Below are 26,343 nucleotides of genomic sequence, written 5' to 3' on the forward strand. Positions count from 1 at the left end.
TAGATGTCACAAAGCCCCTCAAGAACGTTGTTTCTTTGGTGGTGAAGAAGAAAGATACTATCCACATGGAGATTTATAGAGTTAAGTATGAACGGCTCCCTGACTGGTGTGCTGTTTGCGGATACATCGGTCACCTTTTCAAGGAGTGTGGAGATGGAGTCCACGATCCAAAGGCACTGGTCTTTAAAGATCTGAAAGCGTCATGGTTTAAAGGCCCGGGGAGTGGCCCAGGAGAAGGACGAGGCAATGCTGAAGGCAATGGGATAAGGAGTGGCCGAGGAGGAGGCCGAGGTCCAGGCCGTGCTGGTAGAGGCCGGGGTCGTGCAACTGATCATAATATGTCAGCTTCTCGGGAGAAGAATGGAATACCCGATGGGGATATAGCCATGGAGGATGGAGATAAAAATAGAAAGAGAGGGGTTGTAGAGGCAGATCCAAAGGCATTATTGCTGCTGCCAGCACCCTCGGATAACTCAAACAATCCTGCGACGCTGCCATCCATTGAAATCCCACCCAGCCCGTCGTCAAAGCAGGAGGCGAAGAGGAACAAGACCAACTGAATGACTAGTGAGAAAACCAGCGGAAAGAACACAACTCTGACCAAGAACAATGATGCGTGTTTGGCGGGCCTCCCAATGGGGTCGCGCCTAGCGCAATGAGTCTCCTCTGTTGGAACTGCCGTGGGGCTGGCAAACCTGCGGTGGTTCGAGAGCTTCGTGATCTAACGAAGCAATATGCCCCCTCTGTACTATGCATTCTTGAGACTCAGATAGAGGGTTCTAGAGTTGAAAATATGGCTGGTTCATTAGGTTTTAATAAGAGTTTGGCAGTTAGTAGCTCGGGAAGAAGTGGTGGTCTAGGAATATTCTGGAATGAAGAAATAAAGCTTGAGATTGTTGGCTATTCCCAGTATAATATTGATGCAATTATTGATGAACGTGTTGCCGTTAAAACAAGGGTAACTTTTTTGTATGGGGAAGCACAGGTCAATGAAAGATACAAGACATGGGATACGCTTAGGGGAATCGTTGGTACAAACGATATACCCTGGCTAGTCCTAGGTGATTTCAATGAGGTGTTGCATGCACACAAACATCATGGAGTAGGGAATAGAAGCCAGGCACAGAGACGCTCTTGACACATGTGGTCTATCTGATATTGGATATACTAGCACTGATTGGACGTTTGAGAAGAAAGTGACTGGTGGGATATACTCAAGGGTGAGGCTGGATCGAGGCGTAGCTAACCCGGCTTGGTCAATAGCCTTCCCATCAGCTAGGCTGGAGCATGGCACTGCGGCGTCGAGCAACCACGCCCCTCTCTACGTGAGGTACGTGCATGAAGCATGCAGACGGGCCCCGCATTCTTTTAAATATGAAGTGGCTTGGGAACGGGACCCGGAGCTGTCGCCAGTGGTTCAGCATGCATGGCAGAAAAGCGCTTGAGATTCGGTGTTGAGCATAAGCGACAAGCTGCAATCATTGTCGCATATTTGAGCCAGTGGGATCGAAATCATTTAGGTAACGTGCGACGCGAGATTCAGCGATTGAAGTCAGAGCTACAGGAGCTTCGTGGGATCCCAAACAGATATGGGCCAAGTCATTTGGAGGTTAAAATAATTGATAGGCTAACTGAGCTTTATCATAGAGAAGAGATTCTATGGAGACAACGCGCCCGGCTGGAGCGGCTGATGCACGGCGACAAGAACACATATTTTTTCCACCTCAAGGCAAGCCGAAGAAGGAGGAAAAACCAAATAAAATCACGTCAAAGACCGGATGGCCAGGTAACAGAGAACGTGATAGAGATGGAGAACATGGCCACAACCTTTTATCAAAATCTCTATACATCAGAGGGGGTGCATGATATGGAACAGGTGCTTGATACAGTTCCAACAAAAGTTACACCAGCCATGAATGACATGTTAAATGCCCCATTCACACAATAGGAAGTAAAAACAGCCTTATTTCAGATGTACCCAATGAAAGCACCGGGCCCTAACAGATACCCGGCGCACTTTTTTCAGCACCACCGGGACACATGCGGTGATGAGGTTACAAAGGCAGTTTTGAGGATAGTGGAGGGCACTGAGTCGACTGAATGCATAAACGACACGATTTTGGTACTCATACCAAAGGTAAAAGAACAACCCTACTGTCCCAATTTCGTCCAATCAGTTTGTGTAATGTTTTGTACAAGATTGCTTCCAAGGTGATTTCTAACAGACTTAAGGTAGTACTACCTGATATAATCTGAGAGGAGCAATGAACTTTTGTTCCAGGCAAGGTTGATTACAGACAACATTATCACGGCATATGAGTGTTTACACTTTATGGAAAGGAACAAAGCCAAGAAAAATCAGTCGTGTGCACTCAAGCTTGATATGATGAAAGCATATGATAGGGTGGAGTGGCCTTATTTAAGGGCAATCATGATAAAGCTAGGATTTACAAACCGTTGGGTTGATATTGTTATGAGCTTGGTCAGCACAGTCAATCTTCCGTTCTATTCAATGGGAAGAAGCTCCAACAATTTATTCCTTCAAGAGGCATCATACAAGGGGACCCGATATCTCCATACTTGTTCTTGCTGGCAGCAGAGGACCTTTCGTGCCTGTTAAAATCTAAAAGTGAGTCATCCAATTTGCATGGACTACAGGTAGCTCCCACGGCGCCACCGGTAAGCCATCTCCTATTTGCTAATGACAGCCTGCTATTCTTCAAGGCTAACAGTGTGGGGGCAACTGAGGTGCACCATGTTCTGGACACTTACTGTCAAGCGACGGGGCAGCGTATCAACTACTCCAAATCATCAATTTATTTTAGCAAGGGGGTACCTGATTCGGTCAGGCAAGAAATTAAGGAAACACTCGACGTCCTCAATGAAACACTAAATGAGAAGTACTTGGGAATGCCGTCAGACATAGGAAGTTCAAAGAACGGAGCCTTCAAATACCTCAAGGGTCGTCTCTGGAGCAAGATTCAGGGTTTGATTGAGTGAACCATGTCTTCGGCCGGCAAGGAAGTTCTGGTTAAAGCGGTAGCCCAGGCTGTCCCAGTGTTCTCTATTTCATCTATTAAACTCCCTAGAGGATTGTGTGAACATCTAAACATGCTCATCCGAAAGTTTTGGTGGGGTGCTAAAGATGGAAAGCGAAAACCGCATTGGGTTTCCTGGAAAATGATGACTCAACCCAAAGGCATGGGAGGCCTCCTGTTCAAAGATTATGAACTTTTCTATCTGTCTATGCTGGCTAGGCAGGCATGGCGTCTGTTGCAAGACCCGGAGTCTTTAAGTGCGCGAGTACTGAAAAGTGTCTACTACCCAAACTCTGACGTCCTCCAGGCCGAATTTGGAGGCCACCCAAGCCAGGTCTGGCGGGCCATTATAGAGGGAAGAGATGTGTTGAAGCAAGGTTTGATAAAGAGAATTGGGAATGGAGCAGACACAAACATATGGACGCAAACTTGTTACCAAGAGAGGAGATGATGCGACCCTATGGGAGTATTTCTCCAAATCCACCCACCCTGGTTTCGGAGCTCATAACAAGTGTGACCGCCTCATGGGATAGACAGCTTGTCCAAGCCATTTATGCCAATGGATGCCCGGGTTATATGGGGAATATCGTTGTGCACCTGTAACGTTACAGATTTTTGGGCATGGTATCACGAGAAACATGGAACCTTCACTGTAAAATCGGCATACAATATGCTTGTAGCTACCAGGAACCGAAGAGAAGCGTGGCCAGAGGAAGTCCCGGGTCCTTCCAGCTCTAGGGCCGAGGAGGGGTCCTGGAAAACCATGTGGAAAACAGAAGTTCCGGGCAAGGTACGGATGTTCTTGTGGAGATTGTCGAAGCACTCGCTTCCGACAAACGACGTTCGTGCCCATCGTCATATGACTGATTCCCCCCAGTGCGGACTATGTGGAGTTCGGGGTTCTTGGCGCCATTCACTTCTTGAGTGTACATCGTCGAGGAGTGTGTGGGCTCTCATCAACAAGGAGATCACGCATAAAATCATAGCTACATCGGAGCCAAAGGCAAAGCAATGGCTGTTTACGTTGATGGAACTGTTATCGCGGGATGAGTTGGCGCTGGTATCGGTGACACTATGGTCCATATGGCATGCAAGGCATAAGGCGATCCATGAAGCTATCTTCCAGAGCCCCCATACGACTTACAGTTTCATCACGAGGTTTATAGCTGACCTCGGCATTGTCAAGGGGAAGATGCAGCAAGTTGCCGGGAGGGGGTGACAACAAATCAGTCTCTCACACACCCAAGGAAGCCACCACAAGGTTTTTGCAAGATACATGTGGATGGGGGAGTTTTGGGTACTAGAGGAGGTTCAACTGCGGCTGTTTGCAGAGATGAACAAGGGAACTTTATGGGGAGTTCAGCACTAGTGGTGCAAGGAGTAACAGATCCACCCACTTTAGAAGCAATGGCGTGCCGATAAGCTTTGGCCCTAGCAAAAGATTTGGGAATCCAAAGCTTTGTGGTGGCCTCTGATTGTCAACAGGTGGTCTCGGACATCAATAGAAAAGCTAGGGGAACTTATGGAGCAATTGTAAGTGAGATCAATCTTAGATCATCTTCTTTTCTTTGCACTTTTGCATTTGAGAGTCGTGATGTCAATGTAGAAGCACATCGTTTAGCCAAGTTTTCATTTTCCAGAGGCCCGGGACGCCACGTTTGGTTTGGTGTGCCCCGTGACCTCAGATGTATCCCACTCCATGTGGACTTTCATGAATAAACTTGGACTTTACCCCTAAAAAAAATAGGTAAGGGAAAAATTATGAGAGGAAAAAAAAACGAGATGGGTTCTGTCCTTCAGATCACTAGATAGCGAAGCGCCGACACACGCAAGTCACGGCCGCACGCACATGACCGCGATTGAAATCGGTACGTGTGAAACAAATCTGGCTTTTCCTGTTTGTCGCTCGTCGGTTCATCTTCGACATCTCATCGGCCCATCGCTCCTTCGCTCCTCGATCAACGCCTCGGCCGCTTGTTGTCGCTGCTATGCGCAGCAGCTCGCCATTCCTGCAACGCGTTCTTCCGATAATACGGTATGTGTATGTGACGGCCGATTCAGTACGTATCCAATATCCATGTTCCTGATCCATTCATCCATGCCACAGTTTTAGATTTTCAGTAGTTTTTTAGTACGTCTATTCAACTATTCATCCATGATTCATCCCATGAAGTTTCAAATTTTCGACGTATAATTTTCTAATTCAGTTTTTCAGTGTATGTATTCAACCATCCTAATTTTTTCTCATTTTGTGTACATGTCTAGGGTTCCGATCATCCGATCTATAAATTTCTAATTCTTTGTATATTCTTTACTTCATAATTTTAGGACATTAGCCTGCCATGTTGCCTACGAAGCATTTGTCGGATGCTAAAAAAGGAAGAAAGTGAAAATTCAACCACTGAAAGGTTATTAGACTTAGGGGCCATGTCATCGAGTTCGCCTAGGGCCTCCCGAGACACAAGGCCCGGCTCCTAATGCAACTCATAAGAAAAACAAATAAATCTAAGCGCCGTGATTAACACAACACGGACAAGCCGATTGATCACACGCACGGATCAGCTACATGACACCCAGCACCTAATAATTAGCTTGTTACGTTTCCTCGTGTACCACACATGGATTCTCCAGGATGATGGGTTCAATCAATCTTTAGCTGTTAGGTGGTTTTATTATGTTTCCTTGTGTAACACACATGGACTCTAAAGGCCTGATCGAATAAAGGTTTGTAGCTTGTTAGGTGGCTTTACCTTGCAAGTTTCCTCGTGTAACACACATAGACTTTTTAGACTGATCGGATCATGACTGCTAATCGTATAGACTAGTTTTCTAGTCTAAGACTTAGGCTGCTCATGGTGGGAGTAACATACCACATAGCCAAAGAAAATGATGTGGCTAGTATTTAATGAGCAGAAGTGCAAATAGTGTAACATAATATATATATATATATATATATATATATATATATATATATATATATATATATATATATATATATATATATATGTTACCATCACATAGCGGTTCCAAATGTAAAATGAGTCTATAAGTAATAAATGAATCACCCTATGTTACCACACCTATGATACTTGCCCACTATAGAAGTACCCCCTCCGTTTTTATTTACTCTGCATATCAGATTTGGCTGAAGTCTAAGTTTATAGGAAACAATATAAACATTTTGGCACAACAAATATATAATTTGAAAGTACATTCAACAATGAATGTAACTGTATTGATTTGTTATTATATATGTTAATATTTTTGTTGATAAACTATGTCAAAGTTTACAAAGCTTGACTTTGACCAAAGCTAATACGCCGACTAATAAAAACGGAGGGAGTAATAACATAGAGTAGTGACATTGACATGTTACCAGTCTAATTTATTCCCCAATTTGATGAGCATTTATTAGCTTACCAAAGAAAACTTATTTTTATTTGACAAATCAGTAAGACATGAGGAGTTGGCGCTTTTCAAAAATATAATGAAAAAAAGTCAAGAGAGGCAGAAATTACGTAAGATTGGGCGAAGGGTGAGGTAGACGACATAACATCAGTTTTTTTTTTACGATGATGATTAAAGACTGGTGGACAGCAAAGGTGCATATCCATTCACCGCTGGACCTTCTATAAAATGGCTTGTTCCATCCTGCTTCTTGAAGCAAGCAAACGAACCATATATGCACAAGCCTTCCCTTGAAATACATACATACATCTACATGGCGTCCATCACCCGTGAAATGGTGTGCGGTTTTGAACCGTCGGTCTGGGGTGACTACTTCATCACATATCAGCCGCCACCACTACAGGTGTAAACAAGCAGTTTCTTTTTATTTTCCCTTCAAAGTGTAACCCTTGAAATCGTCATAATTTTAAGTAGACATGTCATCTGATCACTGATTGATGGAAAAAATCTTTATAATTGTAGGTAATTCATTGAATAGTTAGATGAACACATATATTTAGTTTGAGCTATTAAATTATAGTAACATTAGCTTAGTATTGACGATCGATTTGTGTGCTTTGTAACTGTTCTCATCTAGCATCGGATGGCCGCATATATTGTACCTAGGTGGGGTGGGGGGGGCGTAGTATGGATATGTTTTTTTTCCCGTGAAATCAAGTTTCTCGTAGTTTTTTTTGATAAATTCCTCTTGGTCGCACACATGGATCATGAATTACTCCCTCCCTGCGGTGAAGAGTGTATGTTTGCCTTCAAATTTTTTTCACAAAAAGGTGTACTTCTATCTTCCCAATGCACTTTAAAGTAGAAAAAAATACTTCTCTCTCATCACACGTTAATCAAGACCAATAACAATCTACACACGGTCTTCTTAATCTCTATATGCACTTAGGTTGGTTGTAATGGGGAGTATCATATATTAGTATCATGCATATGATACTAGTGTATGATACTACCTCCCTAATGCATAATATCATATATTAGTATCATGTAGTACTTTATTTATTGCCATGCATGACACATATTAGCATAGCATTTATTATGATACGGTATCATGATATGATACTCAACGCTCTCTTTCTTTATTTAATTCTATGCACCTCATCAAAATTATCTAGTTGGCATGCATGATTACTAGCTATGATACTACCATTACGATCAGCCTTAGCTCATTGGGGGTTGGGTAATTAAAGAGGAGAGAGATGATGGATTGCACCTTTCCAATGCATTTTTTACTTCACTCTATAATTTGTCCTAAAATTTCTAGATGTACACTTTTCATCGGACGGAGTAGTAAGCACCTGGATGCACATGCACGCTTATGTATGTACATTCACCTAAAATGTAATATGGGACGATGTGGTGTCGGTAGATTTTTTCCCTGGGGTTTTCTTCTGTCTCCTCTTGTTCGTCTTCCTCTTGTCCCCGCCCTCACTGATGTAGCCGAACAATTTGCTGCCTCCACCCATGGCCGGCCATGCGCTTCCATGACAAGACATGACACACAAATTATAAATTCTATATAATTCATATGGTGTCCGCGTCTGTTACGTAATGTAATGCTCGTATCATGTGGGATGACTGCAATGGCCGCAAGAGATTCTCGGCAATATGCTGCTAGCTAGCCGCAAGAGTTTCCTGGCATGAGACAACATCTTTCTCTGATTCCACATCGATTAAAAATTTATGTAGCAACTCTTACATACAGATCACAAGACACTATTGTACGTGCTCTTAACCAATTTTTACATGAAAATCATGCTGTTTGGAGGGCTGATCGCATTTATTAGGAGAAGTGGCCCAAGTAGATTTTGTGGACACATCATTCTTGTAGATGAGAGCTACTCCCTTGGTCGGGTTTATAAGTCGATCGGGCATACAAGCATACTTTGTTTTTATAAAGGGTGCTTTATTACTTAAAAAATTTAAGCAATACACCTGACCACTGCATAACCAAGTCCAAGTTTCAAGAAAAAAAAAAACCTAAAAGTCGTAATACAAGTAATCATGTGGAAACTGTATAACGCCTAAGACGTCGGAGGGCCAATCCGAAGATCATCCTGCCATCCATGTCGGGTAAAAGTATCCCTCGCCGTGGCCTCCAAGCGTGTACACACCTTCGTAAACATGTCTCAATTCTCCATACGTTGTTAAGACGGCCATAAACGGAGCGCACCAGTATATCTACAGATAACCTGCAGAACAGAAGAACTTTTATCGTTAAAAACCTTATCATTTTTACATAGAAAAAGCGACCAAATCACGACAAGTGCTCCTACCCTGAGAAGAATTTTAAACTTGTTATTTACCGATGTAACTAGTTGCCAATAATATTAGCAACACTATGTGGAGGATACAAGCCAGAAGCTACTTGGTTGATTGACCATATAGAACGAGCAAATTTGCATTGGAAGAACAAGAGTCATGCCAATTCCTCCTAGTAACATTATCTTTGGTAAGAATGACTCCTCGACGAAGATACCACGCAAAGATTTTATTCTTGAGTGGTATCTTCATCTTTCAAATCATTTTATTGTTATCAACGGACACATCTAATTGGATCAACGCTCTATGCATGGACTCCACCGAGAAATTACAACTCACATATAGGTCCCGACGAAATACATCGATCCCTTGCGTCAATTGCATCGTGGATAGGCGTTGTACCAAAATGTTCCGTGATTCAAGGCTAGGGCCAATTAAATCTCTCTTGAACGCCACATCCGGCGGAAAGGATTCCATAACCGTGGCGATAGTATCACCCTTATGCCGCACAATATTGTATAGGGCGGGATATTGTTCCTGGAGAGTGGCAGTGCCTAGCCACTTATCCTCCCAGAACCTAATCTTTGATCCGTCCTTAATGGTGAAGGATCCATAGCGGAAGAGATGTTTTTCGCTAGATCTAAATCTCCATCTCCTCACAAAAACATTGAAATCTTCATTGTTATAATTATGGCCCACCACATAATTGATGGTGTAGATGATTTAGCCTTGTGAATGCATGTGCTGGTTTTGTTTGCCTTTGATTTTTAATACATATAATCGTAGATAGCTTCAAACATGATCTTTTATAATACTTTACAATGGTGGATCATTAGCTAGCAGTCCAATTCTGCAAATGCAAAGTACAGCGTCCTTATACGCATGAAAATCACTATGTTGAGTTTTTGGTTAATCTTCTAACATGATCTGTGCAGAGGTCAGAGGTTTCGTTGAGGATCAGAGCAAAGAAATTGACGGAGGACGTCTGTATGTTGCTTAACACTTGCAAGGACGGGTTGGAGAAAATAACATTAGTGGATTCACTTCAGCATCTCGGAATCGATCACCTTTTCGCAGAACAAATCCGAACATCATTATGGGACATCCATGGAACCGAATTTAGTAGTTCTAGCCTCCATTATGTTGCTCTCCGATTCCGGTTGCTTAGAGAGCATGGAATTTGGGTATCTACAGGTATCTATCTTTTTTACATATAAATAGAGTGCTATTTTTTGTTTTTGTATTTACCCTTCTATAAATCTTGATAAATGTATTTATAGGAAATCCATATGGAATCTGTATGGAAGATTCTTTTCAAGATTTGTGGATGCATCATTTCAATCTGCCAACCAATTAAGCTCATATTCTGAAAATGTCTTCACTATTTTTCATATATGTACAAAGTACACACAAGTTTGTCGTTGATGATAAATATTCATTTTCGGTATCAATAATTTTGTGAGTACATGATTTTTGTATGAATTTGCTCTTAATTTTTGGGCCATTTTAAATGACTGAAATATTATTTAGCTCTTAATTTTTTGACATCTATCTAATAGTTTACCTAATTTTTACTATTTTCTATTTTTATTTATGTTTCTGTACCGTATACTTATTAATAGAATTATGTTGGGTACCACGATGAGTACTACTTTTCCCAGGTCATCGAAATGCTAAATATAATGCTAATCGGTATTGCTTATTTGCAGATGCAGCTAGTCTTAAATATTTTGGTAAATTATGAACCTCTTATATATTAATAAACTAAATGGTAGGTAAGCTCTTCAGATATGTTGGTACCCGGCAAGTCATGCTATGACAAGATTCACGCAGTTTGTGTTACATATTTGCATATTTAATCATCCTTACGATATTGCTTCCATAGTTCACGCCTTAAGCAAGTGAATTGCATTAGTGTTGTCTCATCTAGAAATTGGTCGATGGATGATGTTGGATTAGACACGACACAGCCTCCCATGATGTTATGTGTTCGGGTCCATGTGCATGTATGATCCTACTAATATTGGAATTAGCTTCCGAGTAGTATTCCCTATTTTTTTTAGCGGTGTATTCCTCTAGTAGCCTGTAACTTGTACCGTGATTTGTCAAAGTAATACAAATCAAACAGGAGTAATACGACGCTGTGGCCATCAAGCTTTTCTGGCGTGCGTGCGTGTGTTGTGTTCGTACGCGAGGTACTATATATAGATCGATTAGCTAATAGTTAAGTCTAGCTTCGTACTGCCGTGGATCGATCAGGAATTAGCTTCGCTTTGTTGGTGTTGGTCATCGTTCATTGTCGCCGTCGCCGCTGCCGGAAAGTACTCGGTGTCTGGTCTGGGCCAACACATGATGTGTGAATTCACCTATCATTTACTTGCCACTAATTTTTTATCGCCTAACATGCATGGAAATAATTTAGTATAAGGTGGTCTAAACGTAAGATTGGATAGTTATTTGCTTGATGCAGAGACTTTCGTGGCATTTATTCTTGCAGATGTATTCAATAACTTCAGAGGTAAAGATGGGTGCTTCAAGAAGGACATAACAAATGAGCCAAAGGGATTGTTAAGTTTGTACAACGCTGCTTACCTTTTTGTTCATAATGAGCCGGAGCTCGAAGAAGCCATTTCCTTTGCCAGACATCATCTTGAAGTAATTAGGGGCAGTCTCAACTCCCCTTTAGCTGAGCAAGTCAAACGAGCTCTTCAGGTACCACTTCCAAGGACCTCTAGAAGGGTGGAAACATTGCACTACTTGTCGGAATACAAAAAAGAGAAGGACTATAAACCTCTTATGCTTGAGCTCGCCCAGCTGGATTTTACCCTTTTGCGGCATGTCCAGCTAATGGAGCTCAAAGATATTAGCGAGTAAGTGTCCTTGATATCCAGAAGTGAGTTATAATGGTGAGAGGATTAATTGGTGTTTGAATCTATGCTTTTAAGAAGCAAAGAACCTAGCACTTTGTTAGGATTTTGTAATTAACTTCGTATGATCGAGGATGTGTAACTAACTAACTTTTTCTTATAATGGTTTGTGTTTGTATAAATAAACCATGTGGTGATGTTTATGAATTTCCTGTATCTCGGTTCTCTGTAACCTCATTGAACAACTAGCTTATGGTATAATTAATCTTACTCGTGACACAGTATAAATAATGCCATATGTTGTCCCATACGTCCACAATGATGCTCCTAACTGATTTCTGTTTAATGGGCTCAACACTTCAATAATTAATTTTCAGGTGGTGGAATAACCTGAAGAGCATCTGTGGACTAACCTATGTGTGTGATCGTATTGTGGAGGCTTACTTGTGGTCTCATACAGTGTTCTATGAGCAAAGTTGTGCACGCGCAAGGATGATCAAGGCCAAGTTAATTACACTAATCACCATACTGGATGACACATATGATGTACATGCCATCATAGAGGAATGTCGGCTGCTAAATGCAGCCATTCAAAGGTAGGGTATAATTTGTTTCCAAATTTCTTCAGAAGAAAGCGTCTTCAAATTTATTCCTTGAGAATCATTCTGGGAACAATTAGATAGATGCTAGTTTCCTTAATTGTTTTGCATTCTAACTGTCCATGTGTAGATGGGATGAGAGTGCCATTTCTGACGTACCAGAGTACCTGAAAATATTCTATAGAGAATTGCTAAGAAACTTTCAGATGTTTGAGGGAGAAGAGGCAATAGTTGACAAGTACCGGATTGACTACATGAAGAAAGCGGTACACCTTTTTGTGATGTAGGCATATTGCAATTGTTGAAAATATTGTCCCTTTACTCATCAATTTTCTTTAATTATGTGTTTGTAGTTCCAAAATCAGTCTGCTTATTATCTCCAAGAAGCTGAATGGGTACAACAAAATCATAAGCCATGTTTTGAAGATCAAGTGAATCTGACATCCATGTCCTCAGCCGTGCCATTGCTATCCGTGGGTATGTTGGCTGGCATGGGTGAGGCAATAACGAATGCAGCATTCGATTGGGTATCCAGTAGGCCTGATGCAGTCATAGCCGGCGCAAAGATTGGCCGTTTTCTGAATGACATCACGGCATATAAAGTAAAACTCGGCTTGTTAATTATTAGCTAGGTTTACGAGTAAACATAATCTTATACCACTGACTAAAGTGATCTAATGGTTGAAACCTGCAGCGCGGAAAGAACAGGGGGGACGTAGAGAGCTCTGTGGAGTGTTACATCCATGAGCATGGAGTTACAGATGAGCAAGCCTTCGCAGTAATCTATTCACTCATAGAGGATGGGTGGAAAACCACGAATCAGGCTCGCTTTGATCACGGTGCACTACTACCAGCAGTGCAGCGGGTTGTCAATGCAGTTGTTAGCATGCAACTCTACTACGACAATGGAGGAGATGCATACACATTCAACATGCACATTCAAGAGATCGTCAACAAACTGTTTCTCAAGCCCATTCCTATGTAATCTCTAGTAGATGTACAAGATGCATCGGGTCATCACAGTTTAGGGACCCCTACTATTATCTGTCTGAATACGTATTGTTTTAGTTACCCCAATCATCCACTGTATTGCTGATGTTTGGTATGGGATGTAATAACGATATGTATGTTGTTTTGATGAACTTTTACCGTACACTACCGGAATCGACGAATTTGTTGGTGACCACATCGGGTGTGGTGCCTGTGCGCATCGGGCGTGTCAGGTCGGGTCCATGGCGGCGTCATGCCGGGTGTAAACAAATTCAGAATGGAATGCATAAGATGGCTCTTGGACTGAACTGCTGGACCAGGGGCGAAACAGAGCATGCAACATTTAACCGGCATGCAAACTCACTTTATGTTTATCTGCGTGCTATTACATGGTCAAGAACAACTCCACACCAGGTGAACCGGCATGCAAATTCACCACATCATCCTGGCAGAAGCAGTGACGGCTACAGCAGGCTGCATCATGTTCACCTGCACCAAAATCATTTATGTGCATTTACACATCACGTTCACCTGCACCATAATCATTTGCACGATGACACGCCACAACTATTCAACGCACCAACATGATGAAGAATTACGAGTTGTTCAACACACCAACATGGTAACCCGGCGATATCACCGGTAAAGAATTATGAGTTGTTCAACGCACCAACATGGTAACCCCGCGATATCACCAACATGGTGAAGAATTACGAATTGTTCAACGCACCAACAAGCTCCGCTGGCAAAGAAGACCGGGCTATTACACATCGGCCTCGCTCCAGGAAGACGAGGCCGACGGAAGACGCCAGAGCTACCCGGATGTTATGTGCTTTGTACTACCTTTGACAAGAAGTGACATTTCTTATGCAGTCAACAAGCACCGTTCAGTCGAAATGCATTCTGAGATATCTTATAAATATGCAAATATTTTTGAACAAATTATACAACTTTTATAAAGAAAATCAATAACATATTTTTGAAACGCCTAAATATTTTTTACATGCCATGAACATCTGAATGGTGGGATTTTTTTTGAAATAACATACATTTATAAAAATTTCACGAACATGTCTTTCTGTTCTAAAAAAAGGTGACTTCATTATCACATAATATAGCATCAAGGAGATACAAAACACAATTTTCAAAGGAAGCGCAGAGGCAAGCAGTTCTTTCATCTCGCTGCGGGTGAGACAAAGATGCGCCCTAGAATCGAGGACCGTGTGTATAAAGCAAAGACATTAAGGTAGTATGGTAAGCCTCTATAATTCCGAAATTTTTAAATCAAAATTTTGAGTGAAATTTTACTAGACATAATATCTCTTAGTAGTTGAGGAATTCCTATCATGAACTCAGAAGCATCCTTGGCTCACCAGAGGCCCTGAGCGGAGACTAAAAATCGGAGAAATAAAAATCAGCTATGTGATGTAAACTTATGCATATAAATTTCTGCTTAAAAATATGGTGATTTATGAAATTTAAAAATGAAAGCATATTTACTTTTTTACAACTTAGATGTAGGATTTTTAGAAGAGTAAATTGCACTGACGGTACTGGAAAAGCTACGATATTTCATTACATAGGGACGAATAACGACGGGCCACCAGCTCTCGGGTGTGGAACAAGTTTCATCGGGAACAGGCCGAACTGAACATTCAAAACGATAGGCCACCAGCCCTCGTGTGTGGAACAACTATCATCGGGTGGGCTGTGGCTTTGCTCCATGTCTTGTCTCTGTCATCAAAAGGCAGGCGTGCTTGCAAGTTCCATTTTGCTATTACATCCTGCCGAGTTGCATCTATCGACTCATTTTCCGTGTGTGCGTGTGTGCGCGCGTGCATGCTTGTCGGCCATGATGTGGCCGTATATGTGACACATGACCTAAAAAAATCTACTCTCTACACACCCAATAGCTGAATCCAAATGGCTAAAAAGGTAAATTTCAAAAGAAGTCAATAAATTGTCTAATCTAACCTAAGGAGCCGGTCTCATTTTTGACGATCGGGTGTCGCGCCCCGGGAGAGCAGATTAATCTCCCGGGGGCCATGCGTAGCGGAAGTGGTAGAGTAACCTAGTAAATCGCTTTTATGCGCTACAAAAAACACACACACAAAACTCATAAATCGCCTTTATGGACTACATGTAACATGGTATGGCAAATTTCCAGTTCAAGTGATAGTTTCAACCTATGGGATGCCTGCATTGCACCCCAAGGAACAAAGCCGGCTGGCAATCAATCATTTAGCGCAACTACTTCATTAGAACTTATTCAAACCATGAACTTTGCTTATTTCTTCAACATCTTTTTAATACGAACTTCACATCCTTTTTTATAGAATTAATGTTGCTTCTGGAACTAAACTGAGAATAAGCTAATAAAAAAAAGGAGAATCGGGAATGAGCAGTCAGAACTTCCCAAGCTTGCTAATAATAAGAATGGCAAGATTAAAAATAAATTTCCGGGGCCAGTATCGGCGCCGGGCATCAACATTGATGTTTAAAACACAAATCTAACATTGATGCACCAAAACAGAGGTTGCTCTAGTGGTGAACTTTTTGCAAAGTAACCAAGCTTCCATCATTATTAGGTGAATTGGCATCATCCCATAGTTGTGCATATCTATCAGTTTAGGTGAAGAGTTTCTATTCTAGTATTTCAAACGACCTAGTTGAAGATCACACTACTGGAATCACACCCCACGCTGAGTGCCAGAAACACTTGGGAAATGGACAAAACAACTCGACAAAGTCTTTGCGGAGAATTGTTCTCGGCAAAGGCCACCGAGCGAACACCTCTCAGGCAAACAAAACTTTGCTGAGAACCAAACGATGGGCACTCGGCAAAGTGTTTTCCGAGTGCCAAACAGTACATCTCGGCAAAATAAAGTGACTCACAGACAACAGACGGAGATGGCTGTTGCCACATGGCCCATCTTTGCCGAGAGCTACTCTCGGCAAAGATAACGAATAGCAAACAACCACGTTTCCACGACCTGACAGGCGTGCCCCACGTCCTACGCCGAGCGGATGCTTTGCCAAGAGCCCCTCTCAGCAAAGCTAACAAGTAGCAAACAACCATGTGTCCACCACCTGCCAGGCAGGTCCCACGTCCTATGTCGAGGGGATGCTTTGCCGAGTGCTCCTCTTGGCAAACCTAACGAGTAGCAAACAGCCACGCGTCCACAACCTGACTAGCGGGTCCCACTACCTACGCCGAGCAACTACTTTGCCGAGAGTAGCTCTCGGCAAAGCAAACAAATAGGAAACAGCCACATGGCCACCACTTGACAGGCCGAGCATGTGCTTAGCCGAGAGCCCCTCTCGGTAAAGCTTATTTCGTTTGCCGAGACGCTGGCGCTCTCAGCAAAGATGTCAGGCTCTACAAGTTGGCACATTTTGCCGAGAGCTTACTCGGCAAACTTAGCATCCTGCTGCAGTTCAAGAGCACTATTTAGTGGCACATGTATGCAATCAGATCAGTATATATAAAAAGCACACGTACACACAATTGATAATTGTACACTGTAATGATTCATCTCATATTAAACAAATGTTTATTTATATAAAAATGGATTTTAAATGTTGTTCCTGCATTCTGAAAAATGTGTGCAGCTTCTTTTGCGAAGGAAAAAAATGTAGCTACTACCATAGGGCCAGGTGTGGCAACGCAAGATGAAAAAAAATTGGGACAAAACAATATGGGGCTATAGGCCCTGAAAACGGCCGAAACAAGCGACATGTTAACTACTAATCTATTTATGGGAGCCGGATCATCAATACATATAACTACTGCGTTATAATGAAATGGGACATGGAGAAGTTAGATGATTTTTTTTTTGCCCACTTATGCCCAAGCGATCTCGACAATACCATTGTGTACCAGACAGGTCGACGACTTTTGGTCATGGATACATGAGAAGAACTGAATTTTCAGTGTCAGGTCTGCGTATAGAATGCTTGTTTCCACAAAACCGAGGCGTGAAGCGTGGCTAGATGGACGCGCTGATTCGTCAAATTCAGATGCAGAAAAGAAGGCATGGATTAGCCTCTGAAAACTCAAGTGCCATGCAAAGTTAAGATATTTCTTTGGAGATTAGCACAACAATCTCTTCCCTCTGCTGATTTACCGCGTCACCGAAATATGTTAACTAAGTCAACTTGTGAAATATGCAACATTCCCTTCTCCACTGCAATATGGCGAGGTGTGTTTGGGCCCTTGAAGATCCGAACCTGGTCGAGGCTATGGAGAGCAGCAGAGAACCGGATTGTTCCCGTAAAATCACGGAGGTTGCCTAATTAAATGGTGTCCGCTCAGCTTTTTATCAGCTAAATAATGAGGTGCACCAGATGACAGTCAAATGGTCTACTCTAGCCTTTTTATCAGCTGCTCCCTCTGATCCAAAATAAGTGTGGTGGTTTTAGTTCAAATTTGAACAGTTCAAACCATGAGTGTTTTAGTTCAAATGAAAAAAATCCGCATGGTTTTACTTCATATTTGAACTAAAACAATCGTGATTTGAACTGTTCAAACTTGAACTAAAAGCGCAGACCATTTGACTTGTCATCTGGTGCACCATGTGAAGCTATCACCATAGGGTCAGGGGTGGCGACGGAAGATGAAAATAATTGGGAGACAACATAACATGGGGCTATAGGCCATGAAAACGACCGAAACAAGCGACGTGTTAACTACTAACTAATCTATTTATGAGAGCCGGATCATCACTACGTAATATAGATCTCTCGTGCGACATCCTGCGCTTGGGAAAGCAAAATTAAGCTGATCGAACACATAATTCACCACTGCCACCATAGCGATGGCCACCGCCGCCGCTCCGGCGCCTCACGTTCTGGTCGTTCCGTTCCCGGCGCAGGGCCACATGATCCCGCTCCTCGATCTCGCAGGCCTCCTCGCGGCCCGCGGCCTTCGCCTCACCGTCATCGTTACCCCCGACACTGCCCCGCTCCTCGCTCCCCTCCTCGGTGGAGCCATCCGTGCGGTCACTCTCCCGTTTCCAACCCACCCGGCCTTCCCCGCCGGCGTCGAGAGCGCCAAGGGATGCCCGCCCGCTCTCATGGGCACGCTCATCGTCGACTTCGCGGGGCTCCGCGGTCCGCTCGGTTCCTGGGTGCGCGCCAACTCCGGCACCCCCGACCGCGTCGTCGCCATACTCTCCGACTTCTTCTGCGGCTGGACGCAGCCGCTCGCCGCCGAGCTCGGCCTACCGCGCATCACCTTCTCGTGCTGCGCCGTCTACGGCACCGCCGTGCTCCACTCGCTCCTGCGTCGGCTGCCCAGACGCGAGCACGAGAACGACGACGAGTGCCCGATTCCATTCCCAGATCTCCCGGGCGCCCCGGCGTACCCGTGGCGCCAGCTCTCGTTGATGTACCGGACCTACAAGGAGGGCGACGAGGTGGCAGAGGGGATCAGGAGAAACTTCCTCTGGAACCTGGATTGCTCGGCGTTCGTGTGTAGCACGTTCAGGAGGCTCGAGGGACGGTACCTGGAAGCGCCCCTCGCTGACATGGGCTTTCGGCGCGTGCGCGCGGTAGGACCATTGGCGCCAGAGGCCGATGCCACGGGCAACCGCGGTGGAGAGACGGTGGTAACCGCGGCCAACCTCTGTGCTTGGCTCGACAAGTTCGAGGACGACAAATCCGTCATCTACATCAGCTTCGGGAGCATGGCGGTGCTGCAGCCAGCTCATGCGGCGGCGCTGGCTGCCGCCCTGGAGCGGACGGGCGCGGCGTTCGTGTGGGCGGTAGGTCCGGCTGTGACACTCCCGGACGGGTTCGAGGAGCGTGTTGCGTCTGGCGGCAGGGGCATGGTCATCCGAGGATGGGCGCCGCAGGTGGCCGCGCTACGGCACCGGGCGGTGGGTTGGTTCGTGACGCACTGTGGGTGGAACTCGGTGCTGGAGTCCGTGGCGGCCGGGGTGACCATTCTGGCGTGGCCGATGACTGCCGACCAGTTTGTGAACGCCCGGCTTCTCGTGGACGAGCTGCGCGCCGCCGTGCCGGTGTGTTGGGGCGGCGTTGCCACGGCGCCAAGCGCCGACGAGCTGGTTTGCGTGCTCAAGTCGACAGTGGTGGGGAAGGGGCGGGACGGGGAGTCGGGTGATGTGGCCGCACGGACCAAGGAGCTAGCCGAGGAAGCGGCCGCGGCGGTGCGTGAAGGTGGCAGCTCGTGGCAGGAGGTGGAGGAGCTGGCACGGGAGCTCCGCGAGATCGGGAGATAGCTTTTCGTTTCGAGAGAGACATATATTAGGTGGTGAAGCTAAGCGGCATCAAAAACTTGGAATAAACGGCTCAAACTTGGGGTGTGTTCATTCCTGCTTACAATTAATGATTCGTATATGTATATCCACGATGTGTTACAACTTACAAGTCCCCGACTAGATGGATATATCTGAGCTCTTCTTGATGACTGCCGGAATGTTCGGTTGGGGGTTTAAATATCTTCAAGCTTTTGCAGATGTGATCGCACAGCTCCCCCTCACAGATCACCTTCAACCTTCCATGTTACACCTGTCCGCCACTACAAGCAAATCGATCGCTGCCCCGTCGCCAGTTGGTGTAGGTCAAGTGGAGCAAAGCCTTGATTAGGTGGAGATTTGTTACTGAGACTAAGATGCTCTCTCTGATCCAATGCTGATCATAAAGCAGAGTGTTCAGAGTGAAAGAAACTAAATGTGAGCCCTGTAAAGTTGCTTCTCTATAACTCTTTGGTTATCTCTGTCAGCTAAACTGGTGTGTTTGCCTGCATGATGCTATTTAGAGCATCTCTAACGGCCGCGCGCTAAAAGTCAGAACACAGCGCCGGGTTAGCCAGCTTTTGCGCGCGGCGGTGCGCTGGCTCCAGCGGCCGCCGCAAATTAAAGCGCGCCCGAGCCGCTCTAGCAGGCGCGCTATATTTCATTTGTTTTTTTTTTAATATGATTTGATGAAGATAGTTTTCTCCTACGATAGATAGTTTTCATAGTTCGTCCGACTCGGACTCTGCCTGCTTCTACGATAGTCTACTTCTACGATACAAAATAAAACGAAAATTTATAGGCGCGCCGGATGCGGTGCGTCAAATGTAGCGCGCGAGCTGCCGCCTTTTCCCCCGCGCGCGCTAGTTTCCCGCCACCGCTGGAGCACGCGAAAACGTCCCGCGTGCGCTAAAAAGCCAATTTACGGCGCGGCGCGTCTTTTGGCGCGACTGTTGGAGATGCTCTTATACAAGAGTATGCAGCCCAATCCGAAAACTCTACATGATTTAATCTCGCGCGGTTACCGCGTTTACCGTTCCCCCTCGAGAAACACTCGTACCAAGCAAAATATTTCGAATATTTTGAAAATTTTGAATTCAAACGCTCACTGTCTAGTTAAATAGACACCATCTCTTCGGTGACAACATTTAAGGTAGTGGCGTAGTGGCAAAGGCATCCTTTCCTCACAAATTCTTATTCTTTTTTAGGAAGCAAAAGTTCAAAAAAAGCTGCAGCATCCAGGGGTCGAACTCGGGCGTATGAGCAAGCTGAAGCTGCGGTCCACTTTGCCAGCTCGGCACAAGGAAATTACGAGCTCGGGGGCGTTGAGTAGTTCAAGCATGTGTCCTACGGACATGATATAGGGAACAATGCTGCTGGTGGTGGTGGAAGTACTAGTAGCAGCAGCAGCAACATGCTAAATAGCCATCAACCAGAGCGGCCGGACAAGCAGACTTCAACAGGGAAGTGCATTCAGATCTCCCGTCTTAATGCAAACGACACTAATCATCAGGCAGCCAAAATATCCAATTGCATATCTCAACATGAAAACAAAACATCAAAACTGTTCACAAAAAATCATCAATCTGAATGAGTTGCCATTTTTTCTGACAAAAGGTAATATATCTACTTGAATTAGTTCAGTTGATACCTAGACAGAATCATAAGATAGGTGCAGAAATAATCAATTGATAAACAAAGTTGCATTTTCACTAACTTACACAAGCTCTGCCAAAATGAGGTCAGAAAATTATAAGCTACCAGGGCTGACAAGTTAAGGTAAATGCATTTATTCTTTTACTGTGAAATAAGATTACAAGCAGAAATAAGGTTGCATTCATTCTCTTACTGTGAAATAAGATTGCAAACAAAGTCGTTATGCATTGCAGAGAATGAAGGTGAAGCTTCATTGAACTGGCAGAGGGATCAACTCCACAGGCAACCACGACTTACCACTGGCTGTTTCTAAACTTTCCAGTGACGATGATGCATGTCAAGAGCAGCCGCCAGTGCTAGGCAAACATGAACAAGAGTAAACTGTAGGTTTACCAGGGATTTTCTCTAAACTGGAAATCAACAAGGCAGGAGTGTAAGCACCAGCGAATGGAGCCACATGATTCAAGCAGATTCCAAAGTACACAGGCAAATACTTCAGCCGACAAAAGAGCCAAATCTTGAAGGAAGCACAAGGGTGATTTTAAGGTTAAAAAAACTACTGTCCATCTGCGTCTGCTAGTGACTCTGAGTAGAGAGGAGCATAGGGTAGAAATAGTTGTGTGTTTCTCTTCTCAAGATCAAGGACACATCCAACTTTCTGATGCCGCATATCATATGCTACCAAGGTACTCCCTCTGTAAACTAATATAAGAGCGTTTAGATCACTACTTCAGTATTCTAAACGCTCTTATATATTAGTTTACGGAGGGAGTATCACCTAAACATGAGACGAGGAAAATGGTGTCGCAATCTGGATGAATCTCTTCCGCCCTGTACTGCTTCCCAGGCAGGCTCATAAGCTTAGCGAAGCCCGCAGTATGCTTCAGGACCAATTCTTTACTATCGTAATCCTTGAGGCACCAGAGTTCTAACCCACAGATTTTATTGTTATCATCGCGGGAAGCTACAGCGTAGTGTAAGCACCCCTGCAACGATCCAATTGTACCAAACCTTCGGCCGAACGGCAAACTGATGGTCTTCCACACTTTGCCCTCCATGTCCACCCCCAGCAACAGATGACCGCCATTGCGTTTAAGGCTACCCATCAGGTAGAGCATGCCGCCAACATAGATGCATCTACTCCCGAAGAATAGCTTAACTTTCTCAGCCATCTCACAATCCCTATGAGTCCAGGCTCGTGTCCGCGACGAGTAAATGTACACTCCTGTGACGTAGGGTTCCTGAACGGTCTGCTCAAAATGAAGAACGTGAAAATGGGATGATTCAGCGGGATCGAAAGCCAGGCCTGTGGTACGGCTATGTATGTTGACCGTCACCGGATCGAGAGCCAGGCCTATGGTACGGCTATATCTTTTGGAGGGCAGCCGGGGCAGCTCCACCCACCTCCGTGTGATGGGATTGCACACGACAAAACGGAAATCATCCTCTTTCGAACGGGCGACCTTGCTTTTCTTGTAGCTGCGGTAGAGAAGGAGGCCATTGCAGGCATGCACGTGGATCATGCCCTCGTCCTTGCTATGGTGCAGGTAAGGGAGGGAGAGGTCGAACGGGGCTGCTGCGCCGTCGCCGGAGACGCTGGCGAAGTGGTGGCCATGCCCGCTCTTGTGGACGGTCATGTAGAGGAAGCCAGCGAGGGTCTGGGGCAGCTTCTTGCGGTTGGCGGGGTCGGCGATGAGGTCGCGCCAGGGCACGGAGACGCACTTGAAGCGGTGGAGAGACCTGGCCGGGAGGCGGGACAGAATCTCTAGGATGAGATCGTCCGTCAACGCCGTCGCCCCCGGATGGTCGTCCAGCCTTGGCTTCGTGTTCCTCTCCTTGTCCGCCTCCATGGAGATGAATCTGGAGTGGTGCGTAGGTAGGGGACAGGTCGGGTCAGTCGAGGTCAGGCCGGGTCGATCTGCAGATGGGGAGAAGAAATCATCGATCTGCAGATGGGATGGGGAGAGGAAAATCTCTCGGTGCTGCGTTATGGGTACGTGGACGTACGGGTCGATCTGCAGATGGAGAAAGAGGAGATCGTCGATCTGGCTATAAGGAAAATCGATCCGCCGGTGATGGGTACCTCGACGACGACAGCAACGGTTAAAGCGAACGCCGGCGGCGGCGCTTAGGTTCTCGGGGGACAGTCAAGGAAAATTAGACCTTGAAAATTCTTCTTTTTTCTTGTGCGAAAGGGTCGGTCCTTATATACAATCAAAAGGAAAGCATATCCTTAAAAAACACACCCATATAATTACATTCAAATCTTTTAGCTTGCCGAAGTCTTCCTCCTTCTGCATCCACCGGCGGCGCACATATAGACCGGCGTTGTTTTGGAGAAGAAAAATACTGATAAGGGCCTGTAGAAACTCCGAAGACCATGAACGGCGGTCAAATCCAGATGGATCCACCAGAAACCTAAAAGGACCGGATCCCAAAAGACCTGCCGAAAACACGGCTCCACACGCCCTTCACTGATGGTGAACACACCAACGGAACGAGGAAAGAGCAAGGAGAACATTATTCCTAGACATGGACAGCGCCGCCGTCTCGCCGCCCCAAACCAAACTCGAAAACTCCCTAAAGAAAACCTGCAAAAAAGATCACCCAGGTCGTTGCATCCTAGGTCTGGATCAGAAGTCAACCTCGCCGTCGTCGAGGACAATGCACCGACTTTCTCTTCTCTGGTGACCTAGACAGGTCGTGTCGCCGTTGAAGATCATGACATTGGATCATCAAGGCCACCGTCAACCATCACCCGTCGACAGCCGCCGCTCGACCACGCATCATCGTCGCTGTCCAGCAGCAGCCCACTGGCTTCTCAGTATCAGGCTCCCGATGAGCTGCAGCCTCCCTGCCGCCTCTGACACCGCGCGGGCTTTGCCTGGCTGCTAACCCTGCTGGCGGCGACAGATATTGGATCACGGGTGGCAGCTAGGTCAAGTCGCCCGTGCGTTTCCTAATTGACTTTGGTTAGCCGACCTTGAAATTTCATCTAAGCATTGCTTAAATACAACTTTAGAAATTTGATTGCAAGTTCGAAGTTGTCAATATGTAGTTTGATGTTCAAACAAAATTGCTTCAAAATATCAATTTCCACGTTGGAAGTTTCTAAAATTGGACTTTAGGGGTTTGAAGCAATTCACTTGGCGTCTTGTGTGTTGGTTTTGAAGCAAAATGTTCATATAATTGTTAGAGCAATACATGTATTAACTGTGTTCCTTCTTCTATTATGAGTATAAATTTCCTAGTATCCAGATCTTTATAAATTTGTCCACATTAGTGTTTTGATTTTTGTTTATATACTTGTATAAATATCTGATTTAGTAGTGATCCATTCACGGCTTAAGTTATTGGGAATTAGCATGATCGTTATCCATTTATATGGATGGTATATGGTTGTCTCGTTTGATGTATATTTTGAATTAATACTTTGTTATTGTGCACGAACTTGATTATTATGGTGGCATAAATGTTTAAACAAATATTAATTTGTTATAAAAAATAGCAACATACAAGTAGTATTATAGTTTATGAGTATAAATCTCATGATTTTATCTCTATTAGCATACATGCCCGTGTGTTGCAACGGGAAAAAAATTGATTTGTCCACCAAAACACACATCAGCGCAGCACGGTGGCACGGAGGCGCATGTCAAGGTAGAATAGAAATACATATCATGCTTTAGTGTCTAGCATGGATCTTTGATCTATTTTAAATCGAGGGAATTCACATGGTGGTTCTATTTATAACCTATTAACATAGTTTTCCAATAATATTAGGGAGCTAAAATAAATTATTTCATTATTTGGAAATTACCCATAAACACAGATGCAGTTTAAATCTCTTTCGTTTACATTTAAAAAAATTCATGCTCTATTCTCCATTACCCAAATTCAATTTATGGAGCTTTGATATTAGTCAGAGTAGTAGCCACATGCAATTTTTTAGCTCAATCAAAAAATATTTGAGGGGATGTTTTCCTTCTTGTTCTGTTTTGAGGGGGGGGGCGTTCTTTTCTCTTCCACTATTTTCATTTTTGAAAAATTGTGTTCAGCAATGCGTTGTGGAGTGGGCCGGCTCAATGGGCGCAACAGCCTCATAGTAGGCCGAATAGTGCAACGCACGGATGGCGTGCGACGTATGTTGGCGGGTCCTGTTCGTGGTGGACATCACGGCGGCGAGACGGGCCTCGCTGACCGATGGTTTCCTCTGGTTCCGGTGCGAGGGGAAGCGCATCGTGCTGCTCAACGAGCGCGGGGGTACTGTTGACGCGCACTTCCTTCGAGAGGGTGAGTCTATTGACATTGGGGATATTGTCTTGTTTGCCTGCCATTTTGCTAGGGTTTGGGACAAAATTCCGGTACCGATCGCCGGCGCCATTGAGAGAGCTCATCGGCGGGAGCAGCCACGGTGGTTGCGGTTAGTGGGGGCGCGCCAGTGGCGCATGGCACGGGTCGGCGTCCTCTCCCTCTGGCAGGAGGGCCAAGGCTGCTAGGGCGTGGACCGGTCCACCATGACCGCGATGCTCGATAGTGGGGCAGAATTGATCGGACCGCCATGGGTCACCTGACTCTAGGGTTTCACCGAGCGCCGCGGGTATAAAACAAACTCCAATGCCTCCTCCCCCCATTTATGATCGGATTGAGTGCCTATCTCATTTCTGGAACACGCCGTTGGGGCCAGATCTAGGGTTCCTCGGTCCTTTGCTTGGTGGGAGGGAAAGATTCGTGGCGATCCTCGCTCTTTTGCTCAAGTTGTGGCCTCTCCACATATTCCACCACCTGCGTCAATCGGTGAGAGCAAGCACACCATGAGGGAGGAGGGATTTGGTGTTGGGCGACACGGGCGAGGGGCTGGGCGTTTAGATCGCGGCCGGGGTCGCGGTCGTGTGCTCGACCACCACATCTAGAAGTGCAAGATGGAGCTGGGGAGCTCCTCAATGCAGAGGGATTTCGGATCTGGGGATGCTGGATTCGAGAAGTGGGACAAGGCGGTAGGAGGCAACCAGGCCGATCCACCTCGCCGGGAGCGGTGGGGGCGGACGAGGGGGACACGAGCATGGTACGTACATTGGAGAAGAACCCTACTCCTCCTCGTACGCGCGGCCCTCCTATTCATGCTGGTAACAATGTTCCTCGTCTTGAGCCATGTCAGATCTATAATCTGACTGGCCATGTTACTGCTAGATGTCCACAAGCTGTG

General features: G+C 45.1%; 3 protein-coding genes across 3 annotated transcripts; 2 read left to right on the plus strand and 1 right to left on the minus strand.

Moving 5' to 3' along the window:
• Nucleotides 1-6,607: 6,607 nt before the first annotated feature.
• On the plus strand, nt 6,608-13,219 carry LOC109750167 (tau-cadinol synthase-like). Its single transcript, XM_020309120.3, has 7 exons — nt 6,608-6,849; nt 9,704-9,962; nt 11,266-11,638; nt 12,013-12,231; nt 12,365-12,500; nt 12,588-12,836; nt 12,929-13,219. Exons 1-7 carry the CDS (start codon nt 6,721-6,723, stop codon nt 13,217-13,219), a joined length of 1,656 nt encoding a protein of 551 aa, XP_020164709.2. The 5' UTR covers nt 6,608-6,720.
• A 4,745-nt stretch (nt 13,220-17,964) lies between these two features.
• Nucleotides 17,965-19,614, plus strand: LOC109750174 (flavonol 3-O-glucosyltransferase UGT89B1). The gene has a single exon (XM_020309124.4). It carries the CDS (start codon nt 18,042-18,044, stop codon nt 19,464-19,466), a length of 1,425 nt encoding a protein of 474 aa, XP_020164713.1. The 5' UTR covers nt 17,965-18,041; the 3' UTR covers nt 19,467-19,614.
• A 2,079-nt stretch (nt 19,615-21,693) lies between these two features.
• LOC109750166 (F-box protein At5g49610-like) lies at nt 21,694-22,987 on the minus strand. The gene is made up of 2 exons (XM_020309119.1): nt 21,922-22,987; nt 21,694-21,839 (listed from the first exon to the last, which is right to left on the minus strand). The coding sequence occupies exons 1-2, from the start codon at nt 22,985-22,987 to the stop codon at nt 21,694-21,696; spliced, it is 1,212 nt and encodes a 403-aa protein (XP_020164708.1).
• Between the last annotated feature and the right edge of the window lie 3,356 nt (nt 22,988-26,343).

This window comes from Aegilops tauschii, chromosome 7 (genome assembly GCF_002575655.3).
Source record: "Aegilops tauschii subsp. strangulata cultivar AL8/78 chromosome 7, Aet v6.0, whole genome shotgun sequence".
NCBI classification, from domain to species: Eukaryota; Viridiplantae; Streptophyta; class Magnoliopsida; order Poales; family Poaceae; genus Aegilops; species Aegilops tauschii.